This window comes from Hoplias malabaricus, chromosome 1, assembly GCF_029633855.1.
Source record: "Hoplias malabaricus isolate fHopMal1 chromosome 1, fHopMal1.hap1, whole genome shotgun sequence".
Classification (NCBI taxonomy): Eukaryota; Metazoa; Chordata; class Actinopteri; order Characiformes; family Erythrinidae; genus Hoplias; species Hoplias malabaricus.
Window position 1 is genome coordinate 43,859,969 of NC_089800.1, and position 11,234 is coordinate 43,871,202.

The following is an 11,234-nucleotide window of genomic DNA, read 5'->3' on the forward strand; positions in this document are numbered from 1 at the left end:
ACTTTTGTGTAAATTTGTGTAAATGTTCATTTATCATTTGACAAGTAGTAACATCTCCAAGACTGCATGTATCCCTTGAGAAGCATGTCCAAAAAATAAGACCAATGTTACCAGTTAAGAAACTGAGATAGTATTATTATTTATATTCAACACACTTCTAAACAGATCCCATTAAGCAGTGGTTCGCTAATACAAGTTGAAGCAACTCATGGTATTATACAGAACAGTATGGGCACAAATCTTGCATTCAGACAATTTCCCTGAAATCTACCAGACACGTCACAATTTTATTCAAAAAAAGAGTATATGTCTAGGGATGCACCGATTTTGAATTATCGATTTCGATAACCGATAATTAGCACCTTAGAGTAGCAGATACCCTATATCTTTCTGTAATTTAACCTGCTGTGTGTGTGTGTGTGTGTGTTTACACTGCTATCTGTGTGTCCGTTGCTGATATATTAAATTACATTTCACCATGGAGGAATGTAATCCCAGAAACTGTTCTCTGCAGAAACTGAAAAAAGGCACCAAGTTGGTTGTAATATCAGCTACAATTCTAAAATTGGACTGATAACATTCATTCAATCATTAATTGTCCGTAACCGCTTCTCCAATTCAGGGTCGCGGTGGGTCTGGAGCCTAGCCGGAATCATTGGGCGCAAGGCAGGAACACATCCTGGAGGGGGTGCCAGTCCTTCACAGGGTGACACACACTCACACCTATGGACAATTTTGAGTCGCCAATCCACGAAAATGGAGCACCCAGAGGAAACCCACGCAAACACTGGGAAGAACACACCAAACTTCTCACAGTCACCTGGAGCAGGACTCGAATCCCCAACCTCTAGGTCCCTGGAGCTGTGAGACTGTGACACTACCCGCTGCCCCACCGTGCCGCCTGGACCGATAACAATAACTAAAAAATAAACCTATATGGGCAAATATACAGATATATTTTGATCACCAAATATTTCCTCACCATCTTCCCAAAATGTTTGCATGCTAGGATCTGGTCTAATGTGTTTATGAAAACAGTCTCTGTAAATGGCTAAAAACAAACGGCCATGATCCAGTGAGCAGTTTCCCACAATCGTAGATGTTGCCTTTGTGCTTGTTTTTTTTTAAATGTACGTTTTCACAAAATTTTATTTCTTTTATGTCCTTCTGTGTCAGTATGCTCTTTGGCATGAATAGTGTTTTTTATGTCCACAGCAGGATTATGCTTTGGCGCTCATCACTGAATTCTGGTTTGTTAGTGTTTCTGAGTTCAGAGTTAAAGTGGTTAGGCCTGTTTCATTTAAATGTTTACACGTGTATTCCTATGGAGTATATAAACAAAAAGTATTTAATATATTCCAAGTCCTGAAGTTCTTAAGTATCTAGATGTCCAATGTAGAACGTCCAATTTTTCAACTGAATATTTTTATTTTGTGGGTTTCCTCCGGGTGCTCCGGTTTCCTCCCACAGTCCAAAAACACACATTGGTAGGTGGATTGATGACTTAAAAGTGTCCGAATATGTGTGTGTCTGTGTTGCCCTGTGAAGGACTGGCACCCACTCCAGGGTGTATTCCCGCCTTGCGCCCAATGATTCCAGGTAGGCTCTGGACCCACCGCGACCCTGAATTGGATAAGCGCTTACAGATAATGAATGAATGAATGAATGATTTCAAACTGTAAACTACAAGAGAAATTACAGTAAACATTAAACAAATCATTTTACTTTTTATTTATTTAGCTTAAAAACAGAGAAAAAAGGTGTATTAATCTGGTTTCACCATCATGGTACATAATTCCATAAAAAGATTTGGTTATGTAACTGCTTTAGGGCTATGGTGGGTTGGTCTTTACTTGCTAGAGTAAAGCATCTGTACACTGCTTTTATGAAATAAAATGCACTTTGATACATTTTCTGTTATAATAGACATTTCAAATTCTTCTTTATTGGGTATGTGGGCAGGCAGCCATCACAGATGATGAAACCGATAATAATACTCTTGCCCTGTAGGCCCTGGAAATGCAGTTTGAATTTAGAATGAAGGAATGTTAAAAACATTTGTTGGTAAAAGCAGCATCTATCTACCTTCCCTTGTTTCTGAATACAATTTTTTTAAAACAAATATAGACCTTATACCATTCATGTAAAACACATTATTTTTCACATACATGAGATTATTTTGTCTGCAAAAACAAACATTTTACAGACACGTCTGTATCACATGAGGAAATGTGCAAAACAAAGGGGAAAAAGATAAGTGCCATAAAAAAAAAACAATTTCATAAATAAAAGAAAGGTCCAACCAATGAAAAAGGCTTTTAGTGACAGAGGCTTTGGTTCAATTATGCATAAAGAAATGAAATTTGAAGGAGCAATAAAATAACACAGCTAAATACAAAACACACAGTCCTTTCACCAGTGTGAATTAAAAAAAATTGATTAAGAAGTAATCCACATTAATTCGAAGCACCATTTGCAAGTAAGGAATTGTAATGATCACTGATCATTAGCACTATATTTTTTGAAACCCGTACATTTTCATTTCAGCTCAGTGAGTTGGACCTGGATCTCTACCTGACTCCTTTGCTACACGTTAAAGTGCCCGTAAAAAGTGTCATTAAAGCAAGAAGCACATTAATAGGCCTCAGAGGAGTTCCACTTATAGCCTCTTGCAATTCTGCAAAGAGAGGTTGCAGCTGTTTATGCTGACCCTTCTCATGCCCTGGGTGTCGGTCACTGGTGCCAGGGTCTGGGTCAGGCTTACCTGTGCATTACTAAATGATGTAATTCTCCCACTCCCAGCAATATGAAGGTTGACGGTGGTTGCATAGCTTGTTTTTAAGGGCTTTTTCCCTTGTACTGGCACACTGTCCTCTGTTTGTCCTTCTTCTGAACACTGATTTGCAATGTCTGGTTCAGATACAGGGGGAGCCCGTGCTACATAAGCACAAATAAGGCTAGTTCTGCAAGTAGGCTTTCCTAGTTCAGAGTCATCCAGTCCAGTTTCAGAGCAAGGGGATGAGGGTAATATGTCACATTCAGTATTGTTCTCGGTTTTATACTTGGTCAGCAGTTCATGCATATCTGGCCAGGCATTGCTTGTCAAGTGGGTCTCTCCCTGGCTTGTCTTCCTAACAGTCAGTCTGACAGGAGACTGAAGTCCTGGACTGACGCACACAGGGGTGCCATTGTAGGAGTGCTCACAAGGGCTAGTCATGTCTGACTCTATGTCCACTGACCAATGTCCATTATCAGCCCAGGATCTATGCTCATTTCCAGATGGACTGGGTGGCCTGCCAGACAATTTCACAAACGGCAAACTGCTGCCTCTTTGTTTCCGGTGGTTTTGAGAAGAGGAGGAGCAAGATGCTAAACATGGTGAGACTCCTGATAGTGGGGAAAGGATTCGGGAGCCTCTTGAAGTAGAACTTGCTTCCACTCTTGTTGGGGAGGAAGGGGTTACTGTTGGGTTCCTTGGCTGAGGGCTTGCAATGCACAATACAGTTGTAGGAATACCTATGGGAGGTGGCGAGGTGACCCTAGGACTTGCACATGGAGACAAAGAGCAAGTCGAATTTGGCCTTGAAAATTCTAAACACAGAGGTGTAAAGGGGCTGGTCACACTCTGCCTGGGTGTCCGTGGATTGGGCGGTTTAGTTGTCAATAGAGCTGCGTTGTTCTGGATAAGTGGTGGGGAACAAATTCGACTGAAAGAAGATGGAGAAGGAGAAGCTGAAGGCGACTGGACACGTGAGTTTGGTTCAGAGGACAAGAACGGTCGAGCAACTCTGTTATGAGTGGCTCCTCCATGGTGATGAGGAGCTACACCCATATTCAATACTGAAGGCTTTTTGTGACTGCTGGACCACCCATTACTGCATATACTATTATTGTTGTTATTATTACCATTCAAACTAGACTGTTCAAGATGATCTAACCTTGTATGAGAACCAGAACTTACTGAGTGGGAGTTTGTAATAGGAGGGGACATTGATTGGTGGCTATGATAAGGAGGGGGGGACTGCACAGATGCTGGGCTGGATCGCAGACTGCTTGAGTGGAAAGGGGAAATGGGACAATGTGGATTTTGATTTCCTATCCCAGCAGGGGATATACTACCAGTATCCGATGCCACACATGAGTCCAGGGTAATTGTTTTAGGGGAAGGAGACCTCAGTCTCAATGTAGATGCTGGGGAAGGAGAGGAGCTTGTAGGTGGAGTGGTAGCCTGATTGCGAGTATTCCTTTTGGCCATGCTTTGAGAGATTGTCTGGCTGATACAAGAAGCAGCAAGTGATTTTGCAAGGGCAGAAGTAGAGGAGCTGAGATGTGGGGAGCTTCTAACAGGGGAGGGAGAGCGCATGCGAAGGCTGGAACTAAAAGCAGAGGGACGTTTTGTTTCTGAAAAACATGAATCTACAGGAATGCTTGAAGACTTTTTGCTGAATGACTGTATATTAGAAGGGGCCAGAGAAGCTGATGATGATGTTTCCTGGTGTTGCTCCCTGGACCACGGTTGGGGCAGCGGTACTCTGAAATCATAACAGAAATAATATTTAGTTACATTTTTAATCAGAGCTACACCTGAATATATTATACATGCAAAAAATTTAAAAGAAGAACTGAGGTAATAATCAGGTACTTGAATAGTCCTGCGGTAAGCTGGGGGAGATGCTTATATTTTCATTTTAAATATTCATTCATTCATTCATTGTCTGTAAGCACTTATCCAGTTCAGGGTCACGGTGTGTCCACAGCCTACCTGGAATCACTGGGCACAAGGCGGGAACACACCCTGTTCACACACCCTAGGGGGTGCCATTCCTTTCACTTTAAACATTTTTTGCTAAATAATATTAAGGTGAGGGCTTATAGATATTTAAATATAGTATTGTTTGAGCATACAAAACATTAAAGCAAGGTCAGATGCATGTTCATGCTACCAAGTCATGCTAACGTTTGCTAGTAGACAGATGCATATACACAAGAGTCATTTCAGTTTAGTAATACTGTTTCTCATAAGATAGAGATGGGGCAGATTCGATCCTATATCTCTATTGAGTTCTATATTGACATCGTTTACTCATAAAATTTTGGATGGACAGGGATAATCCAATTACTGATCCATATTCCAGTTCAGAGTTTGCGCCATGAACCATGGACCATGAACTGGTTGTAACATAACGAGAAACATATCCAAATTCTATTCCACATCATACTATGAACCTGTGACAACTTCAGCCTATGACTGAGCACCAATGCAAAGGAAAAATGGAGGTTGTTGTCTGTGTGTTGGCCTCACATCTCTACAAAACGTAATTTTAAGGCACAGAAAAAATATGTTCTGGAAACGTTTCCTAAGGGTGAGATTTTGAAAACTCAATCATCTGTGTGCGTTTGTGAGAGAGAGAGAGATATGAAAAGTGCTATTAGGACATGGCAACAGGAAGAGGGAAAAGGCGATAGACAGATCCTCTGCATTCATGTAGCCTTTATTGCTTGCTGTTCTAATAATAACTGCTGTGTTGTTTATTTCAAATGACCCTTAAACACAATTAACCATTAACAATAATGACACTATGAAAGTAAAATTAACCATTGTATTAAATCTGTATAGGTATCAGCAGTTGTGTATCTGGAACTGAAAAAAATGTGGATTGATCCATCACTAACTCAAAAAAGTCAGGAGTAAACTTGCTCAGTGCAAATTCTGTTATGCCAAATGCTAAATAGTTTTAGATACTGCCCAGGCATGTCTTGCTGCTGTAAGCTGGAATCAAATAAACAAACATGCACAGTACAGTACCTTTGGGAGGATGAAGGATTTGGTGTATCCCAATTAGCAGGAAAGCTTTTTCTTCCCATTGTGGTTGGCAGATTGTCAGGTCTTTGGCTGGTGAATTTTGGAAGATTGTCTGTGGCACTTCCACATGGAGGAGGAGTAGATGAAGGGCTTAACCCAGGCAAACCATTGTTTGGTGTCTCTTTGCCTTTCAGAGGTTCTAGATTATGCATGTCCAGTGGTGTAAGTGGAGATGGTACATTTGTAGTGCTTGGGGTATGTGAGGACTGAGGTTGGAGTTGTGAAGAATATGACTGCTCTGGGTCCTCCATTTGGGGTTGACTGTTATTTGTTGTTTCTGAAGCACTGGTTGCGTATGATACTGACACTATGGGAAAGGATTCCTCAGTACCATCAACACCATCAACAGATGACTGAGTTATTTTATTTGTGCAGTCCATCATGGAAGGTATAGGATAATCGCTGGAATGTACTGATGTCTCTAGCTGAGCTTCACATACCATTTCTTCACTGCAAAGTATATATTCACAGGAATTTAAACTTGGGCTATGTTTCTCTTCTGTACTGTTGCTTTCTTCTTTGAGACACTGAGCTGCTACTGGATCAATGACTTGCTCATCCTTAGTGTCAGAATGACAAGGCATAATTGGTTTATCCCCAGCTGATAACGGTCTTTCTGCTGCAAGTGGCTGATCTTCAGTGATTGAATACAAACTGTGGTTAGTCTTCTGCTCTGGCAGGAATTCACACTGATCAAAAGATGTTTCTGGCACATCCTGTGTTTGTGATTCACAGATGGGTGGAGGTGATGTGTAATGGTCCTCCTTGGACGGCAGTGCTTGATCTGTACAGCCTAATTCATATTTTTGTACAGAGCTCTCTAAGGAGGTGCGTGATATCATAACATCTTTCAAATCTTCAGCCAGCTTTTCCTCTGTTGTTCCTGATGATATCTCAGTTGAAGCTGTAAAGCATTCCAATGAATTACTTTCTGTTGCACTAGACTGGAGCACTTCAACTTGTTCTTTTTGTCCAGATAGGTTACAGTCATTATCTTGGTGATAGGTTTTGGAGAGCTGTTCTCTAAGAAATACATGTCCAAATGGCTCGTGCATAGAGGGAACAACAGACTCCATCTGATCATCTGTAGAAAAGAAAACATGATATTACATTAATTCATGAACAAGATGTAATGTGTTTGTTTTTGTTCATTCTTTGAATGGTTTGGTTTATGAATCTAATACATTTTTATATTAATTTCCATATTTCTAGAACTGCCATTTTTGCAATTTAGTTTCAATATATAGATATATATAGATGAGATGGACAAAGGAGCGAACAGTTTTTGGTTTTGCATTATATAGACTCTTTAATATATCAATGCATAGAAACAGGGTCTCACCTGCAAGTTGATTTTGTGTCTTCACATCAGCTTGATGCAGTTTTAGCTCTGACTTCGGAGGAGTATTCAGTTTACTAGGTGCTACCCATGGTCCTCTTGTCCTTTTCTGGTGTAATGGTACTTTCATACTGCTTGCTTTGGCTGTATACATGCGTGCTAGCATCTGCACCTTACTCAGAATTTTTTCTGAGTTCTCTACTAGGCACTGGTCTACTGGCACACCTTCAAAGAATCCTAGCCCAGGTACATCAGCCATCCCTTCATAAAGTGTCCTACTGCAGGCGACCACTTTACCATGACGAGAGAGGCGCCCCAGTTTAATCTGACTAGGTAGGGCATCCAGATTTTCATTAGAGGAAATTCTGTCTCCCAACCTAGTGGAAGACGTTTTGCTGGCATTCTTGGTTTCCAGAAGGCATTTTGGCTCTATGATTTCTTTATGGTCTTGCAGTGGTTGTTTATGGAGCACCTGAATCTTATCATTTATGGAACATGGTTCTATTGAACATGTGTCTTTGCCATCAGCAAAGTTGCTCCCTTTACAAGGAGAAGCTTTTGGATTGTCAGCCTGCCCTTCTTTCTCCTTCCAAAGCTGCATGCAAGGCTTGAAGTCACAAATTTGGTCTCCTTCATCTTCATTACATTTTGATTCACCTTGAATTTGTCCTTGGTCACTATGAGGAAGCTCATGGGCACCACTGTTAGGCTCAGGCTGACTTAAAGTTTTTATCTTTTGCTCAGTCATGCTGAGTGGTGGGGTCATGTTTTCACCCTCATTATAATCTGAGCGTCCACTTTCAGAGTCACACAAGCTGTCCTGGTGAACAAAATTGAAGCGTAACACAGAATCTTTTACCAGGCCTGTGGGAATTTGAGAGAAGCTGTTCCTCCTTGTTAACTGCCCTTCCTCCACTACTGTTTCTGACTCTGCTGCCTCATAGTAGCTCCGAATCTTTTCAATGATCTGCTTGTCACTTTTGGTGAGCTTTTCGTCAGCCTCAGATTTAGGTGCTTGTTGTTTCTCTGCAGGTTTAGTTGTGGAAGAGTGGTCACAGAGGGGCATGGTCTCAGCTGAGGATTCTTTGATGTTTTCTTCCTTGCCATTTGTTGCATTAGGTATTTCATCCATGATAATATTGTCCTCAGCTGCTTTACTCTCAGCCTCCTCAGGTACGAGTATCACTGGCTCAGATGGGTCACTTTGGTTACACACTATGGGTGTTGTCTCTTCCATCTGACACATATTTTTTGACATATTAGAGGGTGATGATGATGATACCTCAGAGGGGAAATTAGCTGTTAAATCACTAAGTGGAGAATGCCCACTATCATCTTCTTTGTCTAAAGTAAGATCTGAAGATGTTTGTTTGTCCTCTGGAGTGTTGGAATCACTCTTCTGCTGGTCATCTTCCTGTACCAGCTGATGTTCATATATGTCCTGTGGGTCAGTCACCTGGACATCCAAGGGCTCTGACTTGTGAACAAACTGTGAAAAAACAATGTACAAATAAAAGACAGCATGAAGTTATTGTGAATAAAAATTAATTATGAATTCAAGTCAACTCAAATGTATGTGTACAGTACATTTAAGTGTCAGTGTTGAAGTCAAATCAATCCAAACATAATTTTCAATAATCATCTTATTTACTGATGTTAAATTAATTGTTTGTCACAGTAAATTTTTTTTTTTCATTTTTGTCAACAATCAAGTATACATATTTTGACACTTTCTCTAGATGTGCTTGATACAAGACTTGTTGGGTGTCCTAATATTGTTTCTTTCTTTGAGAGGGGGAATTCCAAATCTAAGGTTGCTATAAAAGAACTATAAAACAGTATTCACACAAAGTCTTTTGTGTAAGACATGTCTGTGTGGTTTGGAACTAAATGAGAACTAAAAAAATGAACAGAACTTGACCATGACACTGAACACAGTGGGCAGCCATTTTAGAAACCCATGGTGGCAGATTCAGGCACATTCACATGCACTAATGTCACTCAGGCGTGTGGGTGCAAAGAAGAGAAGGTGAATACCTGTTTTCTAAAGTAGCTGCCCCCAGTGTTTGAACAAATACTAATTTTTAAAAACTTTTGTGAAAAGATTTTTAGATGAACTGACCGCTTGTGTCTTCTACTCAATATTGTCTGATTGACTACATCTTGTAACGTGGTTAGTTTTGTGTTCTGTTCTGTTTTTGTTCTTTGTTTGTGCTCCCCTTGTCATGTGACTGTTTCCCCCTTGTCATGTGACTGTTTCCCCCATGTCTTGTGTCTGCTTCCTGCTTGTTCCCTGGTCATGTGATACCCTTCCCTTGTGTTTCTAGTGCCATGTGTCTTAATTAGTACCCAGGTGTTTCTTGTTTGTGTTGTCTTTATATAGTCCTTGTCAGTGGTTCTTGTTTGTGGAATGAATGAATGAACGAATGAATGAACGAATGAATGAACGAATGAATGAACGAATGAATGAATGAACGAATGAATGAACGAACGAATGAATGAATGAATGAATGTCCGTCCGTCCGTCCGTCCGTCCGTCACGTCACCCCTTTGTTCTGTATAGTCCTTGTTTAGTGTTTAGCCTTGTTTAATGCTTAGCCGTGTTTAGCTTTGTTTAATGTTTAGTGTTCTGCTTTGACAAGTGTTTAGCTTTTACCCCTCCCTGGATCACCACCTTAACGTGGTGGAGGGGTTTGCGTGCCTGCGTGAGCCTAGGAGCTATGTTGTCGGGGGCAATAGCCCCTGGTAGGGTCTCCCAAGGCAAATTGGTCCTAGGTGATGGGCCAGACAAAGAGTGATCCATAAAAACAAGGATGAATAGGTTAAGAACAGGGACACAGCCTCCCTTGCCCAGAGTAGGGTTACCGGGGCCTCACCCTGGAGCCAGGCCTGGGGGAGGGGCTGTTGGCAAGCGCCTGGTGGCCGGACTTTCACTCATGGGACCCGGCCGGCTCAGCCTGAAGGAGTAACATGGGTCCACTCTCTCATGGGCCTACCACCTGTGGGAGAGGTAGTAATCCGGGTCTGGTGCATTGTGGATCGTGTGGCAGCCGGGGTCTGGGGCCCTGGCGTTCTGATCCTCAGGTACTGAAATTGGCTTATGGAATGTAATCTCTTACAGGGTTAGGAGCTCAGACATCTGGGAGAGACTCGGAGTGGAGCCAGTTGAGGTGGTTCAGGCATCTGGTTTGGATGCCTCCTGGACTCCTTCCTGGTGAGGTGTTCCAGGCATGTCCAAAGGGGAGGAGGTCCCGGGGCAGACCAAGAACACGCTGGAGAGACTACATGTCTTGACTGACCTGGGAACGCCTCTGTATACACCTGGAGGAGCTGGAGGCAGTGGCTGGGGAGAGGGAGGTCTGGGTTTTTGCTCCGACTACCCCATGACCCGGATAAGCGGTGGATGGTTTAGCTTTTAATGTTTAGCTTTTAGCCTTGTTTTAATGTTTAGTGTTGCTTGCCTCTGTCTTGTTACCTTTTTAAAGTCTCCTGCATATACCTCCATCCCTTACTCCTACACACCTGCAATATTACACATCTGGGTTGCATGAATGTGTGTGGGGTTTTCTTTTTATTTGATTTTTTTTTTGTAATAAAAAAAAAAACGCATTCCTGTCATTTCTTACCATGTCACAGGACAGCTCTGCCATGCCCTCTCGTACACAGTTCTGATTGATGAACTGCATGATTTCCTCAGTGATAGACATGGTAGGTGGGGAGGGTAGCGGGGACATGTCCTCATCATAATCCTCAGCCAGACTCAAGGTATCTCGACCTGATTCCACTTCAATGACAGATGATGCAAGTGTGCTGGTACTGCCAGAGGAGCCCAAGCTGTCGACTTGTGGGCACAGCTCACCTTCGCTGCCAGCCTAGAGCCAATGCATACAAGACCTTAGGACAAATATCAAGTATCTCAAAGTTAAAGAATATTGGGTCTATTTTCTCAGTTGAAATGAAAGTTTACTTTTACCTTTAAGGAGACTGGCATCCACAAATTTTATGGCATAGGAACAATGATTATATAGGGGG

At 41.8% G+C, this 11,234-nt stretch overlaps 1 protein-coding gene across 1 annotated transcript; it reads right to left on the reverse strand.

The window, feature by feature from the left end:
* Window positions 1-1,709: 1,709 nt before the first annotated feature.
* LOC136691134 (serine-rich adhesin for platelets-like) lies at window positions 1,710-10,951 on the reverse strand. Its single transcript, XM_066663484.1, has 4 exons — window positions 10,829-10,951; window positions 7,206-8,691; window positions 5,807-6,947; window positions 1,710-4,532 (listed from the first exon to the last, which is right to left on the reverse strand). Exons 1-4 carry the CDS (start codon window positions 10,934-10,936, stop codon window positions 2,660-2,662), a joined length of 4,608 nt encoding a protein of 1,535 aa, XP_066519581.1. The 5' UTR covers window positions 10,937-10,951; the 3' UTR covers window positions 1,710-2,659.
* Window positions 10,952-11,234: the final 283 nt, after the last annotated feature.